The following is a 26,473-nucleotide window of genomic DNA, read 5'->3' on the forward strand; positions in this document are numbered from 1 at the left end:
TTAAAATCAGATTGACGTGGTTAAATAATAATAATAATAATAATAATAATAATAACCGAGCCTATTTTATTTTATTTTATTTTTCACCCACTTCTTTGGATCCACATCAATCCCCTTCAAAAATGGTTCGTCTACCGCCACTCTTCTCTTAATCACTCTCCAAAGTGTATTTATAAAATAATTTTCTAAAATATCTTAATAATAAAGTTGTTTTAATACTTTTTTTTTTTTTAAATCTTATAAAAACCATCTCAATTTAGTCAAAGTTTTTAAATTCTGCCGGCTCCCAATTAAATTGGTCGTGTTCAATATTTAGGTAATGTCGTGCTCAGCTTTTAAATAGAGATGCCTCCATTTATATTGTTCAAAATTCAAAAAAAAAAAACATAAGGTTGTTTTGTTTGTCCATTTCGTTAATTCTCAAGCACATCACGTCACACCAGCCGCTAAATTGTGTATGTTTTCAGTGCGTAACATAAAAATTAATACGTGAATTCAAAAGTTCAAGTTAAGAGTATTACTCCCCCCCTCCCCCTACCCCAAAACAAAATTTACTCTTTAAATGACCTTTTAAATTGAAATAAGTTTGTAATATTTTAATCAAATCAATCCCTCCACCAATAAAATGACAATTTTAGCATTTCTCTCTCTTCAATAATAATGACATAAAAAATAATATTGATATGACTTTTCAAATAAAAAATCACAATTGATTATAGTATCACTAAATGACTTTTTAAATGAGATTTTATTATTTATTTGAAGAGTCATATAAACAAAAAAAATTCCAAAAGACTCTTTAAATGAAACTTTTCAAATAAGATTGTCCTTCTCTCTTCAAGATTGCAGATAGAGACATATTATATTATTTGAAGAATAAAATTTTAAGGGTCTTTTGAAGTTTTTAATTTAGTATTATATTATCTTTACCTCATCATTCTTAAAAAGAGAGAAATGTTATAATTGTTTTCATATTGGTGGAGGAAAAAAATTAATTAAAATAATATAAATTTATTTTTATTTGAAGAGTTTTTTTTTTGGAAGAAAACTTACTTTTTCACACTTATATTTACCATATAAGCAAATAAGTATTTGGAAAAAAAAATTGAAGAGAGGGAAGTATTATCTCATTTGAAAAAACTCATTAAAAGAGTGTTTTGGAACTCTTTTTTACTTATGTATGTCTTATTTACTTCGTACTTGGTGACTTCAAGAGGACAAAAAGACAATATCAAGTTGCAAAAATCTATATGTACATAGATACTTATGCTTAATTTGTAATATTAGGGGGACTTACTTAGAGCATCACCCAAAAAAATAAAAATAAAAACTCTTCATATGTGTGATTGTATTCAGGGTTTGAAACACCTTCAATTTTATAGCCTATCATTATTATTAAATCATACCAACCTAATTTTTATTGGAATGAAGTTATCTATACTATAAAAACTACTCTAAACAATTATTTTAATAGAATAATTTATTATAAAAATATTTATCATATAAATTCTATTAAGGACAATTTATTGCGAGCCAATATAATTTAATTACTTTAAACACTCATATATCACAACTATTATTCAATCTATAATTTTTTCACTTTAATCCCTAAAAGATTTATTTATAACTTTTTAAGCAAAACTTAACCACAAGAGTTGGAAGAATGAGTTCGCGGTCTTTTATTACTTAATTCCATTTCTGAATGGATTACTTATTTTACTTTTTCCACACTTGTAAGTTGATTTTAGTCTAAATTCAATTTTGATGAATCTCCGAAATGGGGCATTTTGGTGGGATTGGAGATTTGCTATACCCGAACAGAATTCTGGCAATTCGAGATGATCATATATTATTTTAAACAAAATGCTATTCAATGTAAATTACCAAAAATAATTTAAGGAAACTTTGTTGCTTGTTATATGGAAGTACATTCGAGAACTTAGGCTTATTTAAAAAAAAAAAAATCATGAACTTAGACGGACCGCGAAGATGTGAAAATAATTCATTCTAGTAAATTGAAAGATTTTGTTATGAAATAGTAAACCAAATTCATGAATTTCAACTTTTTGATGATAATGGCTAAGTTTTGAAGCCAAGAAAGAGAGCGAAAAATTTGCCACTCACCAATACATTCTTAACGAAGCAAAAAGTTCATTTGAAAGTTAACATTTTAGCTAGTAAACTAATATATCAAACAGTTAAAAAGAAAATGACCATTTTATTGGATTGGTAAAGTGTAGCTTTCAGTAAGTGGAAACGGTTGGTGAAAACGGTTACCAACTTTTTTTCCCCCCCTCTATATAGGACCATGATGATCCAATTAACCAAATGCCATTAAGACATCACGATCTTGCGATTTAAGTAAAGAGATTTTTGCAATTCTCTTTTTTATCACTTGGGAGTCATTTTTTTTTTTAAATTGCGTGATATTGCATAAAAAAATTGATTTTCCATATTTAATTTTGTTGTACCGTTTAATTTCACTTTTGATATCAAATTAGTAACACAGAAATATTTTCTCAATTGCAAGTACCATTTAACAATCTTATTATTCAACATTCAATGTTGAATTGACAGTATTGTGTAGAAGAAATATAACTTGATCATGGAAAAATGGGGCTACTTATCTCCGTTCCATAAGTTTGATTTTTTTTAAAAAAATATTCAAAATCTATTAGAATTTATTTTACACAAATACTACATTTTCAATAATTTAACAAGTAAAAAGGGGGTTTCAATATTTTGAAATAAAAATAAACAAGTTTTTTTTTTTTGTCATATACAATATCATCACAAAAGAGATTAAATATATTCATTTAATCAATAAATTTAAATTAAATATAATGATATGTTAAGCTAAGACAACAATATTTAATGTTAAATTCATTGGAAAGTTTCACAATTATTAAATGAATACTATTAAGAGCTCATTTATGAATAATGCATCTAACAACACAAAACACTTCGAATTCAAAACTATTAAATCATCAGTCTCATCCAAATCATTCAGTTGATTAGACTTAGCACATAGGCAGGAATCAATAAAGCTTCCACAAGGGGGGCCAAAAAAAATAAAAATAAATAAATAACGTTTCAATAAAGCTTTATTAAATTAATCAAACGGTGAGACGAAGGGATTGTTTCTCAAAATTGGAGGGCATATGTGACCATTCATTCTCTTGGTAGCTTCAACGTTCAAAAAATTCAAATCGACGGTATGGTACCAAACCTAATAGGTTCGGGAGACGTCGAGAGGCCCACGTGGCGCGTCTTTCTTGGGACCCACTTCACGGGCACTCGGCAGGCTTTCAATATTTTATTCGCCAAGTTCGAGTCTAAATCACATAACGGCCTTTTAGATAAATTTTATAACGGGCAAATCAGAAGCTGCCATCTCGTCCACAGTGATCGGACTGATCGCCACGTGGCATGTTTTTGTTCATATTTTTGAAGCCACCGTCCGCTTAAGACTTTTGCGCGGAAAGAATCCTTCCACCGGTCATGCTCAGACCTACACGCACTTTATAGCGCGTGCATTACACCGGAAGGCGAAAGCCAAACATGGAATGAACTCTGGTGTATCTGGCACTGTTACATTGTATTAGCTATATTGTATCGTAGTGTATTATATTGAGTTATAATGTAATAATATAATGTTTAGTATACGATGGACTGTATTATATATTATATTATTTTGTAGTAATACCTTATATAATTTATTAATATTTTATTTTTATATTATTAATTTTTAAATTAATTATTGAATAATTTTTTATGTTGATTTTTATAACCTTAAATTAATTTAATAATTAATATAATATTAATTTTACTAAAATTTTCAATTTAATCATAAATTAATTTTCATTTATTAATTTCAAAAATAACTATTTGATTTAATTTTTTAATTTAGAATTTTAGTTTATGAATGATTAAATAATTAAAATACTTTTTACATATTTAAAGTAAAATGATTTTATATAATAAAATTAAAGTAATGTATTATCATTTATTTATTAAATATTTAGGTTTATTGGTATTTTATATTATCATTATTTAAATTAAATTTTATTTAAAATAAATATGAATAAATATTTAAAATTTTTAAATTTATCATAAATTATTGAATAATAAAAGTAAAATGATTAAATTTAGAATATAAACAGCATTTTAATACAATGCAACTTAAACTCTATTCCTTCATGGGCTTATTTTATGCTCATTTCATTGTATTAGGTACCTTTTAAACATAGCATAATACAATTAAAAATTACAGCTAAATATAGATTTGTACAAAAACATAGTTTTAATGTAATATAATACAATGAAATATAAATTACCAAACACACCCTAACTGAATTCATTTTCATTTCCTTCATGGACAAGACGTTAACAGACAAAAATTGAACATAAGATTACGGAGAAGATTCAAAATAAAATTATAATCCTGGCATCTTGATATGTGTAACTTAAAGTTGAAGCATGGTTGATTGTTCAGTGTGATTGGGAAATAAATCACTTTCAGAAGTAAATGGAATTTGCATAATCACTAGTGATTCTTCATAATTGCTGTAACCGAAGCCAAAAAGTAGTTAATTGTTAAACCATAATTGCAAATGACAATTAAAGGAAGATAATGGCAGGCTTAAACATTTCAGGGCCAAAAGTTTAATGGATTGCTAATTACTTTTTTCCTTTTTATCAATTATAACGTTTCACATGTTGAGTGAACCCACAGCTATGCTGATGCTGGCTCTTTAACATGATTATATTCATGGATTTACAATTTTAAGTGCACATCACTTTCTTTCTAGTACAGGAATCTGCACACTCATGCCATGAAGGTGGCAAGCCCACATCATATATATAAAAGAACCCACATGCGTCATCTTAATTCTTATCCACACACACCAGTAATAATTAATATCTATACAGTAAACAACCTATTGTATTGTGTATTCATCTTTTTAACCACTTTCGTTGGGTTTTGGGTTAGGTAAGGAATGTTTTAATCAAAGGAACTTGACAAGTGTAGCCAATAAAAATGTCTCTTTGACAAACTAGACTATACACAATTGTTATTTATTAATGTACTCGTAATCTCGGCACCACTTTATTTTCCTTTATTTTTTTTTCTTTTTTTACACTATGGAGTATGGAATGGAATAGTGAGCAGCAAAAGGTACAAGCAAATTATGGCCATTTTTGTTTATTTCTTGGGGCACAACTGTTCACATTTGGCAGTCTAGCCGTGGACCAAAAGGAAAGACAAAAGAAGATTGCCGTTTACTGCCCACATAGTAAACGAATCAGTAGTGTCCATGTTAATTGCAAAGTTAAAAAGCAACCACCATCATTATCATTATTATTATTAGTGTTACTTGTTAGCTGGCTGGAATTGTAAAGACTAAAGAGTTTCTTAATGTCAATTTCCCTTCTTTTTTTTTTTTATGTGAATCGGAGTCCCATCTGGAAAGCAAATGCCAGCATCCTCTAACCACACTTACAGTTATAAAATCTTAAGGCAAATCTTAGTCTCATGTTGGGAAGTACATTAAAAAAAATTCAAGTCTTGAATCTTGATTTTCAAGAATTAGAAAGTTTGTTAAGGAAACAAACTCTGCATTAGGTAGTCTTCCCCCCCCCCCCCCCCCCAAGTATCCAAAGTTAAGTGCCGGTTGTTATACTTCGTTAGAATGTTTGTTATATTTTTTTAATCTAAATTAAAAATAAAGTAATATCAACGTAAAATAATTGTAGAAAGATCATGATAGCTTTAAAAAAAAAATTAAAAAAAAAAAAAAACAAATGGGGCAACGCAACAAGCATTCACGAAAATCATGAAACAATTGCACTCTAAGCATCGTTTAATGACTCCATAGAATGCTGCCCACCAAACACATGATGAGAGTTGAAAGGGCGGTCCTTTTGCCCCTCACATTCCTTTTCCCCCGTCCCCTCTACTTATTTTGCGGTACCTGCAGCACATTTTGTTTCTGATATTTTCAGCAACATCCACAAAAAATCATCTTATGATCACAATAAATCAGTCAGTGATTGACTGATCGGGTCTGTTAATTGTCTTTAATGTTACAATGAGAATATGAAGCTCAAGGGATTGCCTTTCTTGGCCTATGAGTTGTCAATTAATTGGCACGCCTCCTTTATTAGGACACTTATTACTTGCAATGGGACGGAAATATAGAGATGATTTTTCTAATCAAAGTCCATTTTTTAATAGTGGGCTTTTTTTTTTGTGGGGTATACTATTAAAGGACAAAATAATTGAATTCTATTATGGGGTAAGAACTTAAAAATCAACATGAATGATGTCCCATTTATCGGTGCGAGAATGGAAAAAAAAAAGGCTGAAAGAAAATGAGTAATTAGTTTTAGTCAAGTTGCTTGTAAAAGAAAGAGCTGCTAGTAAATTTAAGGTCTTTAAATTTAGACAACTCAAGATGCTATTGCTAGAGGTCTAAAGCCCAGGGCTTAAAAAATGTGAAGTAATGTGAGGGAATCCGAGATACACCTTGTCCACAGAAATGACCGGGTGATCTTAGAGATGAAATTACTGCTCATTTCCAATTTCCAAATCCGGAATCTCCATGTTAAATTCTTTATGGAATTCAACCTCTCCAACATCCGCAGAGAATTCCAACATGGTTAAACGGTCATTGTTTACTGAAGCGACAGCTTACCCAATTTACTCCACTCCCATCAATTGTGCAAGTAGAAAGAACCAGAAATTTTTTCTCACAATTCATTAATTTTCTTTGCAAGGCAAACTGACAAGTACATTTTATCCTTCAAGTTATAATTCACGCTCATTTGTTCACGGAAAAAATATATATATTTATACTAGCGCAGTTCATATAATAGCCTAGAACGTGCAGCACAAAGCAAACAACCTGATGGCTATCAACAAAAGCATCAAGCCCATCCATAGCCATAGGCAATTGTAATCCGAATGCAACTCAATTCTCAAGTTCCCAAAAAAGTCTACACATAAAGCCGTCCAATAAAGCCGTCCAACAACTCTTAACACCTATACAAAACAAGATAATTGAGCAGTCAAGGGACACCTACTTTTCCTAATCTGAATGCAAGTGTGGAAAGGAGGACAAAACATCACTACAGACAGTGGTGAAGTTCCCATTATTACAAAATCACTAAGAAAAATGTAGTATCTTTGAATGTCCAGGGTTTACCCAATTTTCGTCATTATCCCAGTCAGTATAATAGAATTGTCACCATCCGTCAGGGAAACTTTGATGAGGATGGTGACTAAGTTATCGTTGAATAGAGCTAAAATCTACCAGAAACAGTTGTGATACACCACCTTCTTGAAACTGCAATCATCACCACAGAATGCATGGCTGTTTCAAGTGGCCATTTCATGTCAGGGAAGAAATATTGTTGAATGCTATATATCTTCAATTTGTAAATAACTCATCTTCACAATGTGTGAGGCTGTGGATCGGGTGGGAAATAAGAAACAAGAAATCTGTGAATCATCTCAAAGCTGGTGAATGTGATAACAGCAGCCGGTGTGGTCCTCAGAAGGTTGGTTGCACAACCACGGTAAAATCCCGGGAGACCTTCTTGCTGAAATACTTTCTTAATGCAATCAACCACGCCAGAATAACGCTTTTCAGAATGGTGGCCCTGTTCTTGAAGTCTTGATCGTACCACCTACATAATATAACGATAATTCATTCTGTTACTACTTTTGTTGGCTAGCATTAAAGTGACCAAAGATTCTCGGTTGAATCATGGTAAAAATCCTACTCAAATTGGTGTGATAAGATTATCTAGAAACGGCTCAATCGGATATCTTATGCTAGATTTCTATATCTATATGTACTGAAGAAGGAGTATTGGACGAGTGTAGGGGCATTCTGAAGAGTCAAAAAGAAAATATCAGTTTTAAGATATATGCAGAATGTAGTTGGCCTCTATAAATCCTATATTGATCTTAAAAGAGATCCAAGGAGATGACGCGATAGTCATCGAAGAGTTCTAACGTATGGTTCTAGGAGTAATTCTAAAATAATGATATTGTGAGAAAAATACAGTACCTAAACCCAGGGCAAAGGTATAAACATGTCATCATGCTTTAAATTCAATTTGATTGGTGACTAAACCATCATCAGATCAATGTAAAATAGAAATTCCAACATCTTGACAGAAAAATTTTAAGTTATAATATCTATTCGATATCGTACCTCATGTGGATAAGTCAACGTCGAAGCAAATATTTTGGAGACTGATGAGGCAACCGCAACATCACGCGCGCTCAGTTTATCCATTGAGGTGTTACCTGATATTACCACATCCAATTAAAATGAGAATTCTCTTAGATAAGTTCACTAATCAAATGAAAAAAAAAAATTACCTTGATCAGCCAAATGCATTTTGATTTTCTCATATGTGGGAAACTGAATGGCAACATGACTGATACCAGCCAAGGCAGGAACAAGACCACTGTGCATCACAGAGAATATCACATGCATCAGTGAATTCAGTTTCTCAACAAAGTAGAAGCTTACGATCATGGTTCAAAACTAACGAATGACAAAACAAAACCTGTACAACCCGCGAATACCCTCCTCCTGAGCTATTCTACTCAAGGCAGAAAGTGTACTTCTATATGGCACCACACCTGCTTTCATTCCTTGAGTCTGCTTAAGGACAAGGGAAAAAATGAGATTGCTCAAAGCTTCAATTCTTTCATTGGGTAATCATATATGCACATGATAAGCTAAATAACATTAAAAGAAAGAACAATGCCAATTTTTTTTCACAGCATCAAGCTGTCCTGCCAGCTCATCACATCAATGTATGACCATTGGAGAGACCAACTTATTGATACCACTTAAAGCAATGTTTGGTCATCTGAATTTTCTTAGACAAATGCAAGCTGGATTTCTTTTTGAGTGAGAACTGTCGAATGAATTAGCTATTAGATTTCTTTTCATAACATATCAGTACATGCAAATATAAACCCCCCCCCCCCAAAAAAAAAACACAGAAACTTGGTACGAACTTGCAGTCTTGTCTTTACAACCCAAAGAGGATTGGTAGCAATGGTTGTTGCAGCACCAGCAACAGCAGCAGCTATCACGTTAGCGCCCACAGACAGATGATGATTCTTATCTGCATATGCACCAAGCAGATAAAAGTAACAAAATTACAAAAAGGATACAGCAATGTGATGAGTCAAAGGAAAGAAATAAAAAAAAAAAAACGTAAATCACAAATTTGTCAAGATCCATTATGAAAACAAAGGGTCTTCATCTAACCTTCACTGCACAGGAAACTTTTGAGCTGCTCGTACATTGTAAAATAAACCTGCAAAGATTAACACATCAGATCAATTGCAAACCAAGCAAAGACAGTTCTGCAATCTATCAAAACAAGCAAGCAAAAGACATTAGCAGTAAAGAAAATAGTTGCAAGTTTAATTAACAATATCGAAAGATAAAATTTTATAACCCATTTAAACTAACAAGAATTGACTGCATCTCTTTGGGAATCAATACTACTAATTGACTTAATGAATTCCTCAGTTAAATCTATCCAGTGACCCCAAGAAAAAAAGAAAAAAAGAAAGAAAGAGAGGGAGCATCTAAACCAGAGAAAGCCATAACTCACCGCCCAGTTAGGAAGCAATGCAAGCACTGTGGGAGAGAGGCCACGGTACATACCACGCAACCCCTCTTTTTGAAATATTTGCTCCAAACTACCAACTATCAGACTACCTGAACAGACAGAAAGAAACATTCAATCTATTACACAAAAAAGCACAATTTAATTTCAATTTGGCAGCCTGCAGAAGATTTGGCAAAAGGCAGTACGTATGGCATACCTTTAACAGTTCCATTCGTGAGCTTTGGCAGCCCGTGAACCTGAAGTCTCGTCTTTATAACATCTAGTGGACAAACAAACGTAGCAGCGATAATCCCTGTGCCATATTCACAAAGTCAAACAATCGTTTAGCCCAAAATGGCAAATTAAAAGAGTCATAATCAATAGCCAAAAAATCTACCGATACTTGAACTCGGCTAAAACAAAAAACAGATTCCAAAATTCCGTATAATTCTCATTTCATCGATTTTCTTATCAGCTAAGCAGAAGAAATGAAAACAAGAATACCATAAAAAAAAACAACCAACCAGCAGCGGCACCGGCGCCGGCATTGCAGAGGATGCCCTTGGAGTTAGGGGCATGAGAGTCGTTGGGCATTTCGAGAATCCGAACAAATACAATGAATCTGAGAAGATACGGCGGCGGCGGCGACTAAAGCAGAGAATAATTTAAAGGAGTCCTCTCTCGAGAGGGCGATCGCAGTGGACCAGAGTCGCATGGCCAGATGGTATAGCTGCGTTTTACTTGTGAGTGAGTCAGTGAGTCGAATCGTCAAGTTAGGGTTCGGGCAATCGATCTTGTTTAAATGGTATCGATAAGATTAAGGCAAAGAGGGAGGCTTTAAGTCGCCATGATATTTGGGGAAGTGAGGATTATCGTTATATCCCTTTTTTTCTTTTCCCCGTGTGGAAAATGTCGAGGCTTTTGTTGCGTTTCATTTCATTTTTCAGCTCTCTCAACTGGCGGACGATTCGCCACAGCTGGTCCCATGAACCAAAAATAATAATTTAATATTAATAAAAGTCCTTGTAAAGTTTTTAGTGGAAGAATTTTCCCGGAAGGCTGCTCCAATAATTTCTTTGACGGCCTATTTTGTCGCTTTTCAGAATGCTTATTTGTGTGCCGTGAGTTGTGGCTCATGTGCAACTAATTCAAGGAAATGAAAATTATATTTCACCATTTTTATTTTATTTTATATTTATTTAATTATTATAAAATTTTAATATGTATTTTGTATTATTTTTTTATATTTGTACTAATTAGTCATTTTTATATTAACACTATTAAATAATTTTAATAAAATAATAATTTTAACCCTAAATAAATTTAAAAAATTATTTTATCTTATAAAAATTTTTAAAATTAAAAATTATAATCATAAAAATATCCCTAAATTTAATTAAAATTAAATCTCAAATAGAGGTGCTCAACTGATTTTTACTAAATTTAGATTTTACAAAATTTTAATAATTATTTTTATTAAAAATTATAATTTTAATTTTTTTTAATAAAAATAAATGAATTTATTTATTAAACATTTATAATTTTGTAAAATTTTATTAAAATAAGTGAATTTATTTCTTAAAAGAATAAATCCTAATATTTTAATAATTTAGGGGATTTTTATTAAATCCTAAAATTTTGCAATTATTTTTATAATTATAATTTTATATTAAAATAATTTTTATTAAAAATAAAAATTCTAATTTTGGGATTTATTTTTATTAAATTTAGGGATTTTTTATCATTATAATTTTTTTTTTATTTTTTAAAGTTTTTATAAAATAAAATAGTCTTTTAATTTATTTGGGGGTAAAATTATCATTTTATTAAAATTATTTAATAATGTTAATACAAAAGTGACTAGTTGATACAAATGTAAAAAGAAATGTGGTGCAAAGTACATGTTAGAATTTTGTAGTGGTTGAATGAACATAAGGTAAAATAAAGGTGTTGCAATGATAATTTCCCTTCAAGGAAATAATATAAGAAAAAGGCACTTATGTACTTTATCATATATTATATTGAAATTTATATTTTTTATAAATTAAAATATATTTACAATAAATTTATATTATTTATAAAAAAATATAAATCAATAAAAATATTTATTCTTTTGTGACTTATAATCCAACTTCTTAAATGGAGTATGATAATTTTTAATATTTTACATGTAAATAATATAAATTTAACAACCTAATAATTTACATGAGTATTGTCTCATAAAGATATTATGTAAGTTTAATTAAAGGTTAATAATCATGCTAATAAAATAGAATTGACAATTTAGAAACAATCAATTTTGTATAACATAAAAACGAATATTGAAGTTAAAATAAATTTTTGGTATTTTATGTTTAAGGGTAAAATAATCAATTTGATTTTAGGCTAAAGCAATCTTAGTAATTAAATATAAAAAAAACTAAGTCACAAAAAAATTAAGATATCACAAAAACTAATTAAATTTTTTAAAAAATAATGTGAACTTTTTGTAATTATTTTTTAAAAGTGGGATAGATTTACATTATTTATGGGGTGGAAATAATCATCACCCTAAATTTATATATTTTTGTTCGAGTTAATTTCAAATTACCTCTTGTAAAATGATAATTTTCAAATTATCTTCTAAACTATTACAAGTTTCCATTTACCCTATTTTTATTTTTTTTAAAGAGAAAATTGAGGACATGTTGATAAAAAAAAATTTTATTCTTCTCAATAAAATTAGGAGATAAATTAAAATTTATAATAATTTGGTAGTTACGTTAAAGATTATCATTTCACCATAGGGATAATTTAAAATTAATTTTTTTAATTGAATCTTTATTATACAAAAATAAGAGATCTAGAAAGAAACTACATTGTTTTTCTTTTCCCAGCTTGATCACAATCAGAAGGGTATAGGTCCTACATGGACTAGGGGTGGGCATTCGGTTAAGGGAATGAATGCTTTCTTTTTTGTTATTTTTTCATCTATGAATTGTTAATGAACCCACCTCATTTGTTGATTCTATGCATCTAATATTTCTCTCAAGCACGAGTTTGATTACAAGGTAGAGTCCATATTACTTAATAGTATGGAAGTGCATTCATTTCTTCTACACCAATCCCGATTTATGATACTATTAGAGTGAAACAAGGGATTAAAGAAGAGCAGCGTGTCACAAATCACTCAAAAATACTCATCCTGTGATAAGCGGTTAGACTAAATTAGTAATAAGTAAATCCTTGGAAGAGTCACAAGAGGTTATTCAAACCATAATAAATATTTCTCTTTTTTTTTTAATAATTGAAATATTTCTAATTTCTAATTTCTTGATTCTCATCCAGATAAGAAGTTTAACAAACAAGACTATTTTTATCACATGTCTCTTCAAAGTGCAAGTGGAATTCATGCTTTGTTTTTTTTTTTTTTTTCAATTCATACCAAATTGAATCAAATTGTATTATGGTAGTTTGGTTCAATTCGACTTAGGCAACAAAAACCAAATGATTCAGAATTCTAAGAATCGATTGGTTCTTGTTTGATCCTATTTGAAACCAAACTAAACCATTGAATCAGACGGTTCACTGGAAAAAATTAAAAATAAAATTTATGAATATAAAAATTTGAAAAATGAAAACCCTAACCTAAACTAGATCCACATATAAATTCTTTGACTCTTAACATAGTTGAACCATTGATATTAACACAAAATTAGTTACAATCTTCTCTTTTCTTCGATACAATAACAAACCTTAATCAACTAGTTCAAAAAAATGAGTTTGTGGATCAATTTTCAAAAGATATGTTTTAAAGAATTTAAATTTAAATTTATTTTAAGTAGATTACACAATTTTGATTTGTTTAGCTTTCATTCATGTGGTTCAACATAAATAATGTTTAGGTAATAAAGCTGACGCTTTTGTTTATTAGTTTATAAATATGATTATCAATTCTCGCTCTTGTCAATCTCCTCATCAATTTTCAATTTCATGTATAATCTAAAATAATAATTTTTTTCTTATTATTTTTCCTTTTTTAAAAAACTTAAGAATTAACTATTTGAATCCATTTTTAACTCAAGTATTTCAAATATACATGATTTTTTTGGAGTTAAATATATATGATTTATTCATTCAAAATTTTGTGTAAAAACATTGTAATTGAAGTTGAGCGGAAGAAATTAAAAAAAAAATAGAAAAGAATATTTTAAGAATCAACAAAGGTCTTGATACAGAAGGAGTTTTAAAACGAAGTTACAAGAGTGCTAATAATCTTGCGCCAAATTAAACGCGACATAACTCTAAGAACGGTAGTTGTGATTTTTCTCCACAAGATTTGATAAGAGTAGGAGTCATAAGCACCCTCAGCAAATCTTATAAAAGACCCCCCATTGGATTTTTACATCTTTGCCCATAAGTTAAATCACCTAAAAAGCCATATTTATATTCGATAAAAGTTCATAAAATAAATTCATTCTTAATTTGTTTTCCCCAAGAACGATCGGTAACACCAGTATCCCATGTCTACCCCGAAGTTCCACTCAAAGCCATCAAACTTAGCAAAGACTCCACAGGTTTTCAAATTCCACAAGAAGTTCTGATCTACGAGCTTAAAATTTTGTTATGGGTTTTTTTAAGATAAGTTTTTTTTTTTCAATGAAACGTGAATTTTTCTGTGCCACCTGAGAGTAATCTATTCTCTGCATTTTCAATTTGTTAGGCAAATTCCAGCAGTAGGTTTTTAGAGTGGAGCATGTAACTGTTTGAAGCTTGACACTTGTTTAACCATGGCCTAGGCAGCGCGAATTTTCATACCACTTTCTGATCTTTATAAAAACTAGAAAGCTCGTTCAGAGAATTATCGATTTTAAAAGAAATAATTAGTTATAATAGTTAAGAAGATTGAGCAGTAGGAACACCGCTGATAAAACACTTGGGATTTTTGTCTCTGGAGTTGATTTGGGGTTATTTTTGGGATTAAGTGGGATGTTATCACACAAATCAGAAGCCCACTTATCACCAACTCAGCGATAAGTGAGATCCAGAGCCTTAGGGCTGAGAAAGATCGGAGCTTTTAATACCCCTCTTAAACTTTATTTCTAGAAATATCCCTAATTTTGATTTATAGAATATAAAAGAAGCATCCCTTAAAAGTTTTAATTATAAAATATATAAAAATTATAAAATATTTAATTATTTTCTTTTTATTATATTATTTATATCTCCATGCCTTAACATTCTTACATTTAAAAAAAAAAATCAACTAAATTTTAAAATATAAATAAAAATTGTGGAATGGGTGGGTGTAAAAAGTCGTTTAGAGGAATATTTTGATTGAATTTTTATTTAAAACAAAAAATGAATTAATTTGTTTTTAGTTATTTAGATAACTTCAAGGAATTTTATGATAAATTTTAAGGAGGCGTTGAGATTCCTACTCGCAGAGAAAATCAAGCCACGATATGCAATTTAGGCTGAATCCAACGGACATTTTTATATGATCCATAACAAGCTTACTTACTTGTGTTTGCACATGTTCCTGGAACATTAAAGCTGATGCTGTTAACTCAACGAAAACTCACCAACTATGTACTTATGACTAAATTTTAATAAATCTCTAATTATAGCCAACTTTAGGGTATGCCTGGGATTACTTTGATTCTCAATTAATCACTTCTATATTAGATTTCAAAATAATAAGTTTTTCAAATAAATTCATAACATGTTTGGTAAATTGATCCTAAATGTGTGGTGTCCATATACAATAACTAAAATGTCAAAAATTTGTTTAAAAAAATGGAATTTTTATTTAAATTTCAAATAATTATAAAAATATAACAATTAATATTTTTATTAACAAAAAGAACTTGTTTACTAAATAAAAATATATTTCTAGTTAACAAATATGAATATTTAATAGTTTAAAAAAGTAAATTTCCATCACCGGCTACAATAATTGTTGACATATGTTCATAAAATAAGTACCATTGGATCAAGAACCAATGGTAGAATTTTCTTTGACAACGAAGGCTTGTTGGGGGAAGCAAGCGCTGTCCAAGTGTGCGAGGAAACCGTAAGACAACTGTTAAACGATGGCGTCTCACGATAAAAAAACCACTTGATTCTAGGCTAGAGTTTGCCGATTTATCATATTGTGGCGGCAGCTCACCTTCGTTTGCCTTTGTATGATGGCAGCATTGTGGTGGCCGCTCTCTATTGGAGGTGCATGCATCATCTTCAATTCCATTCCGCCGATCATCTCATCTTTGTTGTGTAGGGCGAACAATTTTGAATTTGAACCTTTGGGGTGTCGAGTAAAGAGTAACTGGTCTGAAATCGACGACGTTGCCAGAGGAAATTACTGGCAACGATAGTACTGCATTTTAATTTTCAATTAAAAATTTTAAATATAAATAAAACCTATTTTTAGGGTATATTTGGAATATGACTTCAAGATGAGGATAATTTTGGTAATATACATTATAAAATCCGATATTAAAAAATATAATTTTCAAAAGCTGCACCTAATAAACTTGTAATATTCAATAAAAAAAATAGATTATTTGACAATTAGATATTCAAATAATGAAATTTGAAGAGTGTTTACTAGTACTTTTGAATATTAAATTAGTGATTATTTAATAATTTTAAGCAATCACAAACCTGCTCATAATTGCGCATTTGCCCTTGGCTCTTTGCTGAAAAAGGGCAAATAAGTGTGCGCTTTTTCATTTTCTATAAAAGGAAATTATTTGATTTCACAGATAATTTGTCCATAAAAGGACTGAATTTTATTGAGAGATTATTAAATATGGCCATATAATGTAACTGATTAAAGATACAATTACCAATTTACCACTTCATAAATGATTCACAGGCACAACTGAAACCCATATGGCATACTAAATTTATCTCTTCGAAAATCTAATAATATGGCCTTTGACGTTTACCGTTCATCTACGTTGATTGTTCATGAGATATTTTAAAAACCCAGTTCTGTCCTTACATTGATGGTTCATAATATTCAACAAACACATAACTGGGAGCTTGCTACGGTACATTATCTGTTACGTATACACCCAATGGTTGAAGGACACACATGCACAGGAGAGAGAAATTGCTTACCAAATGGCAAATGCACCCCTTGTGGAGCTGGCTAAGGTGCAGCAGTTAGGTACAGCGTCTGCAACGTAGCCTTATGCACATAACTGATATCACATTTTTGAGATGCGAAAGAGTTTTAAGGGAAATAATAATAATAAAATATCGTCTTTTGCGTATCAAACACTTAAAATTTTAATTAGGTTTTTACACTTATATTAATTTTTAAAACGAGTGACATTACCTCAATTAGATTTTACTAGACAATAAATAAAGAACATAATCAAATTTAAATGAGTGACGATACATTTTTTTAATTCAAGATGGAGGACATTATATACGGCGGTAGAATGTCATTATTACACATGATACCAAACTATACTTTACATAAGATACCCAAAAATAATTATGTATTATATAAAATGAACTAGCCAAAATATTTATGAGCATTGTTTTGATAAAATTGACATTTTTCTTTTAAAGGTAGAGAAATAAATAAAGTTAAAATTAATTTTTTGGTTCCTATCTCCATCAAGATTTAGTGCCGTGTTGGTGTGGATTACGTAACGATTATAAGTGTTAAGGATGATGATGGGGTGGGGGTGGGGGTGGGGAGGCCTACCATATTATAAATTTCGTCTTCGTTCTCCACCCCATCCCCTAATAAATTTAGTAAAGTGGGGATGAGGAATCTCCATGTGGGAAATAATTTCTTCATCGTCACCCCATTTTTCATTTACTTATTTTATAATAAGTATGGGCAAGTAATTTCAGTACATTAAAAATTAGAGACTGGAATAAAATCATTACTATATTATAAAGTATTTAAATTATTTAACAAATCTCCAAACGGTTGAAATAATATCTTGAAATTATATCAAAACTAAAAAATATTTGAAGATAGCACCACATTGAGAGAAAAAAAGAAAATATAGTAATGTTTGAGGATTGAATAAGAATTATAATATAGATTTTTCTTTTATTTATAACCTATTTATATTAGGTAAAAATAAAAAGAAAATTTATTAACCAACTTGGTAATTGATAAAATAAAAATTATTAAACAAAAATTAAAAATATTCATAGATAATAGGGATTGGGGTGGGGTGGGGCAGAGAATACAAAACAAAACCTCAACTCGTTAGGAGTTTGGGGATTATTTTCCCTCATTCCACATCTTATTCCTAAAAAATTATTCAAAATTCAATCCAGTTGGGGTGGAGCCCCGTGGAGCTCTAAACTCATGAATGATTTTGCCATCTCTAATAAATGTTTATCAAATTTTTTGTTATTATTTTTTTTAAGTAGAGTTTTTAAAGATTAAATAAATTATTTTGTCTATACAATTAAAAACTCAAAATTTTTATTTTTGGGAGTAAAAGTTGAAAAACTTATTTTTTTTAAATATTAAAATATCATATACTTATTTGACAATGTTATTTTATTTTTTTATAACATAACTTTAAAAAATTCACCTATTAAAATTTTATAACATAATTTTTAATAAAAACTCTTATTGTCAACCAAACAATTAAAATTTTTGGGTAAAAAAGTTCCATTAAAAAAAGTTCAACTTAAAAAAGTTTTACTTAAAAAAATTATATCAAACAGAGCCTTAAACTTAGTTGGTCAACTAGATAGTATGAATTAAAAAACCTATCTACCAAACCCTTGGATTTAAAAAAAAATTAAAAATCTAAATTACAATTATGTTGATAAATTAGTGTAAGTTTTCACAAATAAATTTCTTCACACATTTCTGTTAAGTGCATGATTGTTTGAAAGAAATGGGAAAATAGGAGAAGAAAGGAATAAAAATAAGAGAGGGGTGAGAAAATTAAAAAAAAAAAAACAAGATAATCAACCTCAATTTCATTATTCGTTTTGAAATAGTATCATCTCTTCTTTTCTCTTTTTGCCTTTCCTCCTTTCCTCTCTTTTTTTCTTTTTTTTTCCTTCCAACCAAATATAAAAAAGATTTTCATGTTGCTTTTCTACTACTGTACTTATTTGTAATTAGGTGAAGATCAAAGGGCACATGCGTCCATTAACAAAATCGGGCCGAGCCAATTTGGTGCCAACATTTGTTATTCAAAGCCTACACAACACTGGCAACAAGTTTTGCCGAAACATCACAAAACTGAGCAATTGAAAAGCCCCCTTTCATCGGCATCATCCACAACGACAGCTATTCCTTTTGCAGTCAACACTCTTCTTACCTCTTCCATTCTCCAAATCTAAACCTACGAATCGCGAAAAATAAAAAGAAGCATGAAACGAAAAAACACAATCACACACGCTCGTGGCCTTTCACAGTCATTCTAAAAATTTTGTAATTACCTCTTAAAACCCCTACAAAACCCCTAAATACCCATTCTATCCCCAGAGTTTTAATCTCTCGTTCTTCACTTTTTTTTGTTCAATTATTTTGATTGTTAAAAATTTGGTTATATTACATAATGTCCAACTCGGGGGGCTTTACGGTGACCCGGGCTCACTCCGGTGACCGGTTTTACAACCCACCGGCTATGAGACGGCAGCAGCAGCAGCTTCAGCTGCAAAGACGGCTACAGAAGCAATTGCAGAGGAAGAGCCAAGTTGATTCGGTCGAGGCAGAGACCCTGGCTGACGCTGATGAGTCCACATTGTACAGGCTCGACTCGGTCTGCTCTGCGTCACCGAGAAACGGTGACTTGAGTAATTTGGATCGGCTCATTGATTCTGTCACTCCTTATGTTCCGGTTCAGTACTTACCCGAGGTAGTGAAGATATTTAGTCGCTGTTTGGTTCCCGGGAAAGTATGATTCCGGAAATTTCGGAATTTTATAACTTTAACGTGATCATACTCTGAAGTACGGTATTTGTTAAGCTATTATTCATGTTGTTGATTTTAATATTTGGTTCATTGGAGGTTTAAAGGTCGTATTTTTTGTTGTTAGAAAGCTGATGAATGTTATTGATGGTAAAATTTACATTTTTTATTTGTTTCAGTTTCCACTTCTGTGAAGAGCTTGAGTCGTGTATTTATATATGACAGTTAAATGGACAGAACTTTAGCTTTAAATGGACAAAACTTTAGCCCTGTGAATTCGAGAATTTTGGAATTCATCTATGTTTTTGCAGTACAGTATCCATACAATGTCCATGCATTCCAGTGAAACGCTAGGTTGTTTGTTTATATTTCTGATTGGCTTTCTTGGTCTGCAGACGAGAATGAAGGTATGGAGAACTGGTGAAGCTGATGCACAACCATTCTTTAGTCTTGGGGATCTATGGGAATCATTTAATGAGTGGAGTGTGTATGGAGTGGAAGTTCCACTGCTATTAGATGGTTACGACTCTGTTAAACAGTACTATGTTCCATCCTTATCAGGCATTCAGTTGTACATAGACCCTTGTAGGCTAAGGTTAGCCTATTCACACTTTCCACTTTACTTGCCCTTTAGTCAAAATTCTATTGCTCCTTACTTATTGCTGCTTCTTTTTATTAATTGTTTTCTCAAAAATTCTATGTTGTGATCACTGATATTTTGCGGTCAATTGTATACTTATCACCTTTATTGAGACATTCTTCCAAACCTTCAAACCTGTCGGTACATGCTAGACAGAGATTGCTCAATTTTGTCGTTTAGCTCGGTATGTTTTATTATCTTTCTTCATTTGAAGTGCTCACATGTAGTCCAACTGCCACGTGCATAGTTCCTGGAAGATAGATGCCACATGTTACTGTGCAATAAATGAACATGTTTGGCCGCCAGTGTTTATTGTGTTTAGATCTTGTTTGGATACATTTTTATTATGCAATTATTTTCGCCATCTATCTGTGAGCAATGTGGATTGAGATATTCTTCCAAACCTGTCGGTACATGCTAGACAGCAATAGAGTCCTATTCTGTAGTTTAGCTTGATATGTTTTATTGTCTTTCTTCACTTCTACTGTTCAAACTGCCATAAGTCTCGTTATAGGATGAGTGCACTTTACCGGGCAATAAATGATTGATTTTGGCTGTAGAAGACACAAGTTTCATAATTAGATCTTGTTTGGATGACTTTTATTTTGCAGTTTTTTTCACCAGCTATATGCGGGCAACATTGTCTTCTTGCTTTGTGAACTTTGCAATTTTGAATTTCCATTTAGTTTCTGGATTTCTTTTAGTCTTCAAAATTTTACTTCAGCAGAGTATTACTAAAACTTTAGTTCATCTAGTATCTTTAATTTGGCCCTTCTTTGTGCAATCAAATATCACCTTGCAGCTATTTAATAGTGTTTTTCCTGTTTTTGTTTCTCTTGTTTGTTTGTTTATTCAGATCCTGTCCATTGTGTAAAAATTCTAATTGGCTGCAATATTATTTTTGTAATGGAAATCTGACTTTCCACTGAAGACACAGGATATGTTATTTTTGTTCTTCATATGTGCCTATGGAGCAATCTTTCGTCCTGTTTTACTTGAAAATCATGTTCTCTAGCTGTAGAATGCAAGTTTTTAGTTCTAGATGTGATTATCTAATGGGCAGTAGTCCCTAGACAAAAGTGAAGCCCAGCGTTTTCTTGAATATCAAAAAAGAAAAAAAAAAGTGATAATCTAACATATATTGTTGACTCAGTGCATCATTCATGGAATTGTAACCAGTAATCTACAGAAGATAGAATCCTCGGGTCAGATATTAGAACTCTGAAACGGACAAGGTTTATAATTTATGTAGCAAGTTTTTAAGCAGATAAGGAGCACGAGACACTAGTTTTCCATTTCAAGTGAGATTTCTAGTACACATTCATAATTGCTTGAGTAAACATTGAGCATGTACAAAGATGCATAGATAGTAATCAAACTTCTTCCTGTGAAATAGTTCTCTTTCATGTTTACTGAAGTTTTCTCTGGAATAAAGATGTGATACTATCATGCTTTATTTACACTTTAATAGGTTATTGTTTTTGAAAATTATTCTAATATTCTATTAGAAGACCTGGTGAGGATAGGGATGCCGAGTCTTCAAGGGAGACAAGTGGTGCTGGAAGTAGTGACTGTGAAGCAGAAAGGCGAGCCAAAGGTGTTGCTTGTGCGACACAGGGTCAGCAAAACCTTATGAATGTGAACCTCCAGATATTGAACAGGCTTACATTGAGAGATAAACCTACTAGGAGTTCATCTAGCGATGAAACTGAGGTTTGCAACTCTCCTGGATTGCTTGTATTTGAATATTTGGAACAAGAACAACCACATCATAGGCAACCTTTATATGACAAGGCAAGTACATATTGACAAATACTAGCATATTTTGCTTTGTGTAGAGAGATTTCTTGTCCTGAGTCCATATTTGTGATAGTAAATGAAGCATGTCCATGCTGAGTCTTTTTGTCCCTAACTGTATGTCCAGGTTTCAAGTCTTGCATCTCAAAATCCAGAGATTAGAACTTACAAGAGCTGTGATCTGTTACCTGCAAGTTGGGTTGCTGTGGCTTGGTGAGATATCTGAAACTTTTGAAGAATTGAATGGTGGTTGATCTGCTTATTTATCTTATCTTATTGTGTTGCACATTTTTGATATAGTTGGAACTTTCGTTCCAGGTATCCAATATACAGAATACCTGTAGGCCCAACGCTACAAAATCTGGATGCATCCTTTTTATCCTTCCATTCCTTATCAACAGCTAAAAGTATTTCTAATTTACTCTCTTTCTTTCAGAATCAGTGAACACAATGTGACTTTCCATAAGTCATGATTTTGACTATTCTTTTCGGAATGTTAACAGGCAAAAATCAACCACAATTTAATTCTTCTAGTGGCCGGAAGGTCTACAGTGTAGATGGATCTTCGAAGATTCCTCTACCTCTTTTTGGCCTGGCTTCATATAAATTGAGAGGTTCAATTTTGACACCAAATGGAGCCAATGAATGGCAACAAGCCAACTCTCTACTGCAAGCTGCTGACGATTGGCTAAGGGGTTTGCAGGTTTATCTTCCTGATTTCCAATTCTTTGTCTCCCATAGTTCGCAGTGGAGATGATAGGAGCATAAATTTTACTTAAAGTTGCTCCCCCATGTAGGCAGAGATGTTCCAGGTCCCAGTTTGGAATGATCTGTGTTAAAAGACAAGATGACATTACTATGAAACTGTCCTAACAAACAGTTTTGCTTTCAGCCTTCTCACCCTTAGAGTTCTGTAAGGATTCATATACTCGGCATGTTCACAAGGAGTAAGAAATGCTTGTGGCTTCAGTTCGGTGCATTGAAGGAAAACATATTTAATTATGCTACCAGATTGTATTGAAATTACCTGTGCATGAAGAAATGCTTGTGGCTTCAGTCCGATGAATCAGTGACTGTGTCTTGTTGTTTGTGTTATGTGATTCTTCGACAAACTTTTGGCAATAGTGATGAAAATTTGAAACATATGTAATCTTACATGCACATTTATACCTGTACCTGTAGTTTTGCGAGCCGGCAATGCTTTTGTCAGGGGTTTTCCCAAATTCTGCATTCTAGTCTCCCGAAAACTTGCTGTTTATGTCAGTATTTGTTGTCTCTTCTTAAGGCTGCTGCATTATGGGCACCTGTGCTGACGCATTATTACTATTATCATTATTACGTATTTTGTTTTTTTGAGCGGGTAATTATCACAAACCTCCCCTGAGGTTTAGCATATTCTCAGTTTGATCGATTGTATTCACGTATTTTTAAATACCTCCCCTAATGTTAATATACCGTTTCGTATAAATTGGTTGGTGAGGATAAAATTGTAAAAAGACCCATTAATGATAAAAAAAAAAAATTTAAGAAAGCTTGAAAAATTTCACGTTGGGTTTTGAAATTGGTCTCAATTTTGTGAATGTCCATTGGGTAAAGAACAAAAGCAAAGCCTTTACCCAGCAGACATTAACACCCACTTAAAAAGAAAAGGAAATATGGTCCTCTCTTTCCTCTATTCAAATCGAAGCCATGAAACACGACATCCCTTTCATCTTCTCTTTAGTGCTTTGATTAAAATGCTTGCTCACAAATGGGAGATCATGACACTGAATTTAGAGACGCCAATACTAGAGACGACTGATTCACGATGGCTATGTGGAAGGATATCGACCAATGACTTTTGCATTCGACCCACAAATAATCCTAGTGTTTTCGAGCCGCAAATAAGGTACGAATCAGATTATTTCCGTGCATGTCAATTTTGTTAGCTAAAATTAGGAGATTTGGTTAAAAAAAGAATAATGGGTCTCGAAAATTTTTTGAGAATTTTTTTGTTTCTTCCATTTTTTTTTCCGTCGATTAGTGTTAGTTGTAGGTTAATGATTGCTGCAAATGCATGTTCACTTGTGATTGATTGAAAATGGCTCTGAAAACTTTTTATTCGTTTAAGGTACTGTTGCTGATTGTTGAACATGGATTCATGCCAGTCTTTGTTAATTTAAAGATTGGATTTGTTTGAGGGAAATACTTCGGTGAGACCAGACGTGATGAGCAGATGTTTGGTGGCAGAATTCTGCGAGCAGGTGTCTCCTGTAAGAGCCAGGTAGCAAGGGAAAAGGAGCAGGAATATTCTGCTCGTCCACGAATATGCCATTCACGAGGCGGAACCCTTGCTAGAGGCATACGGTCACTCCTGCTAGGGTTCGAGGCGAGGAGACCCGGTCAACGGCAGTTGGCGAGACGTGCCTTCCTATCCGAGAATCAAGGCACGAGGTTCATCTCCATTCGCCCATCATGAAGATAATGAGACATCCACATCCGAGCGTGGGGAGAACAACAGGCGTAAACTGCGGAAGACCGGGACTCAGAGGAAGCCTATAAAAAGGTAGCCAACGAAGGTAAAAGGGTTAGACTTTTTGTTATTTGAACTAAGAAAAGAGAGAAAACAACCTAACAACCATAAGATTTGTGGCAAACGTTCCCCGAACCTTCATATCTGACTTGAGCGTCGGAGGGTTTGCGCCGGGAAAGCAACCGGCGTACTCTGACCTGTCTGTGTGCGCAGGAACCTCTGGAGAAGAAGCTTTACGAGGAGAGATCCTGGTCGTGGTGAAGTTGATCGAGCAGAGACCCTGGTCGTAGAACGAGGAGAACCAGAATCTCGCATCAACAAGATTATTTTTTAAGAGATTCGCAAAACCTTCTCTGCTCTAGATTTGGCTTCTGGCATACCTGGTTGGTTGGAGATAATTGTTTATATAATCGCTGCTGCCTATATTATTCAAGAAGATTGATTAGGCAATGTACTGGGTTAGAGATTGGTAGAACTTTGGAAGATTGGTTGTAGATGCAGCCTGGTTGTGTTGTCAAATAATGTGATATGTCAAATCTGTTTTCTTTGGCCTAACAACCTAGAATCTGAGCTATGTCGCCATACAAAGTCCTGACATAATCAAGCTTGTTAGCCAATGTCCAAAATTGCAGTGTCTTTGGATAATTTCTGTCTTATTTGTTCGAGTTATAAATGAAAATTTCAGTGTATTTGGATATCCATACTGAATGTTGAAGTTATTGACAAGAGTGGACCCCAAATTCAAGGCCAATGCTCCCTGTTGAGAAGCTTTACATATATAGGACTGTCGCTTGGCAAAAGATTGATATGCTTGGTTTTGTTTGGAATATGGACGAAGATTTTGCATCGAGACTTTCCTGACAGATCATTTTGCAAATCAAGCTCCAAGTAGCTATCTTCAGACTCTTGGATATATATAAAGCAGGTTCATGCTGTATATGTGACTCATTGTATCATGATTATTTTTCTATTGCTTATTGCAATTGTAGTCCGTGATGAAGTTGGGGAAAACTTATTAAGGGTATATAGATGCTCAAAATCTCAATTGCCATTCATTTTACACTTGGCTGAGCTATAGCATACCAGCTAACGATTAATAAAGAAGGTATGAAGCTCCTATTGCTGGTGGTATTATCAATCAAAGTTGTTATTTTACTTAGGCATAGTTACCATGTATACAATTTGCAGACTTTTTTCATGTTTACGCATTCGATCATCTTTTTGTTAAGCTAGTGATGGTCGATTTGTGTATTCATTTGTATCACTTGTAGCCCTATAGGAATAAAATTTAAAATTCTATTGCATCTCCTGTACCAAATACTAATTTGTTGGCTATATATTTGGGGAAATGGCTTCATCATCTTATTTCTTTGACGTGAATAGTGTAACATTATCTAAATTCAAAAGTATTTCTATCACTTGTGTAAAAAAACAACCTACTTTTTTTACTCTTCTTATATTAAATAAAGCAAAATCTTCACCAAGATTGAAAGAAATTTGATGCAGAAAGCAAAGCAATGAGGCAAAGTGCAAAAAAGCTTCCTTCTAATTCTGCGATATTTGACTCAAATCTTTTCTTTATTTCATTCATCAAAGTCATTTTGGAAAGTAGTAGGGATGATTTGGTATTTTAATTGTATTCACCTTCCCTGGCGCCAGAACAAACGTGCTTAGTACGAACCAACAATTTTTTATTTGTCATTTTAGCATGCAACAAACGGTCAAATTAACAGTATACTAACGTCGGGGGAAGTTTTTGAAAATAGACGAATACAATCTATCAAACTGAAAATATGCCAAATCTCAGGAGAAAGGTTTCTGATAATTGCCCTTTTTTGAGCACCATTGCTGTCGGTGTGATTGATAGATGTGGCCAAACCACAAGCAGGTTCGAGTGTCTTCCGGGTGGAAATGGAAGAAAGGTTGTCATGAATTGTTCATGGGGTCAATACTGAACTGGCAACCTAATACCTTGTTT

At 32.2% G+C, this 26,473-nt stretch overlaps 2 protein-coding genes across 7 annotated transcripts; one reads left to right on the top strand and one right to left on the bottom strand.

Annotated features, from left to right (window-relative positions):
- Positions 1-6,956: 6,956 nt before the first annotated feature.
- Positions 6,957-10,617, bottom strand: LOC102619116 (nicotinamide adenine dinucleotide transporter 1, chloroplastic). Its single transcript, XM_006479955.4, has 9 exons — positions 10,176-10,617; positions 9,869-9,964; positions 9,655-9,761; positions 9,303-9,351; positions 9,047-9,156; positions 8,587-8,681; positions 8,396-8,484; positions 8,226-8,320; positions 6,957-7,692 (listed from the first exon to the last, which is right to left on the bottom strand). The coding sequence occupies exons 1-9, from the start codon at positions 10,243-10,245 to the stop codon at positions 7,456-7,458; spliced, it is 948 nt and encodes a 315-aa protein (XP_006480018.2). The 5' UTR covers positions 10,246-10,617; the 3' UTR covers positions 6,957-7,455.
- An 8,209-nt stretch (positions 10,618-18,826) lies between these two features.
- On the top strand, positions 18,827-25,858 carry LOC102619406 (hypothetical protein). Of its 6 annotated transcripts, none has more exons than XM_052437410.1 (7): positions 18,827-19,493; positions 19,942-20,141; positions 21,713-21,980; positions 22,111-22,196; positions 22,284-22,390; positions 22,487-23,871; positions 24,094-25,858. In XM_052437410.1, the coding sequence occupies exons 1-6, from the start codon at positions 19,194-19,196 to the stop codon at positions 22,738-22,740; spliced, it is 1,215 nt and encodes a 404-aa protein (XP_052293370.1). In that variant the 5' UTR covers positions 18,827-19,193; the 3' UTR covers positions 22,741-23,871; positions 24,094-25,858. The 6 variants fall into 6 exon arrangements, with proteins under 6 accessions (XP_052293370.1, XP_052293364.1, XP_052293365.1 ...); XM_052437404.1 differs by having other exon boundaries at positions 18,828-19,493; positions 21,695-21,980; XM_052437405.1 differs by having other exon boundaries at positions 18,828-19,493; positions 21,695-21,980; positions 24,131-25,858.
- Positions 25,859-26,473: the final 615 nt, after the last annotated feature.

This window comes from Citrus sinensis, chromosome 3 (assembly GCF_022201045.2).
Source record: "Citrus sinensis cultivar Valencia sweet orange chromosome 3, DVS_A1.0, whole genome shotgun sequence".
Lineage (NCBI taxonomy): Eukaryota > Viridiplantae > Streptophyta > Magnoliopsida > Sapindales > Rutaceae > Citrus > Citrus sinensis.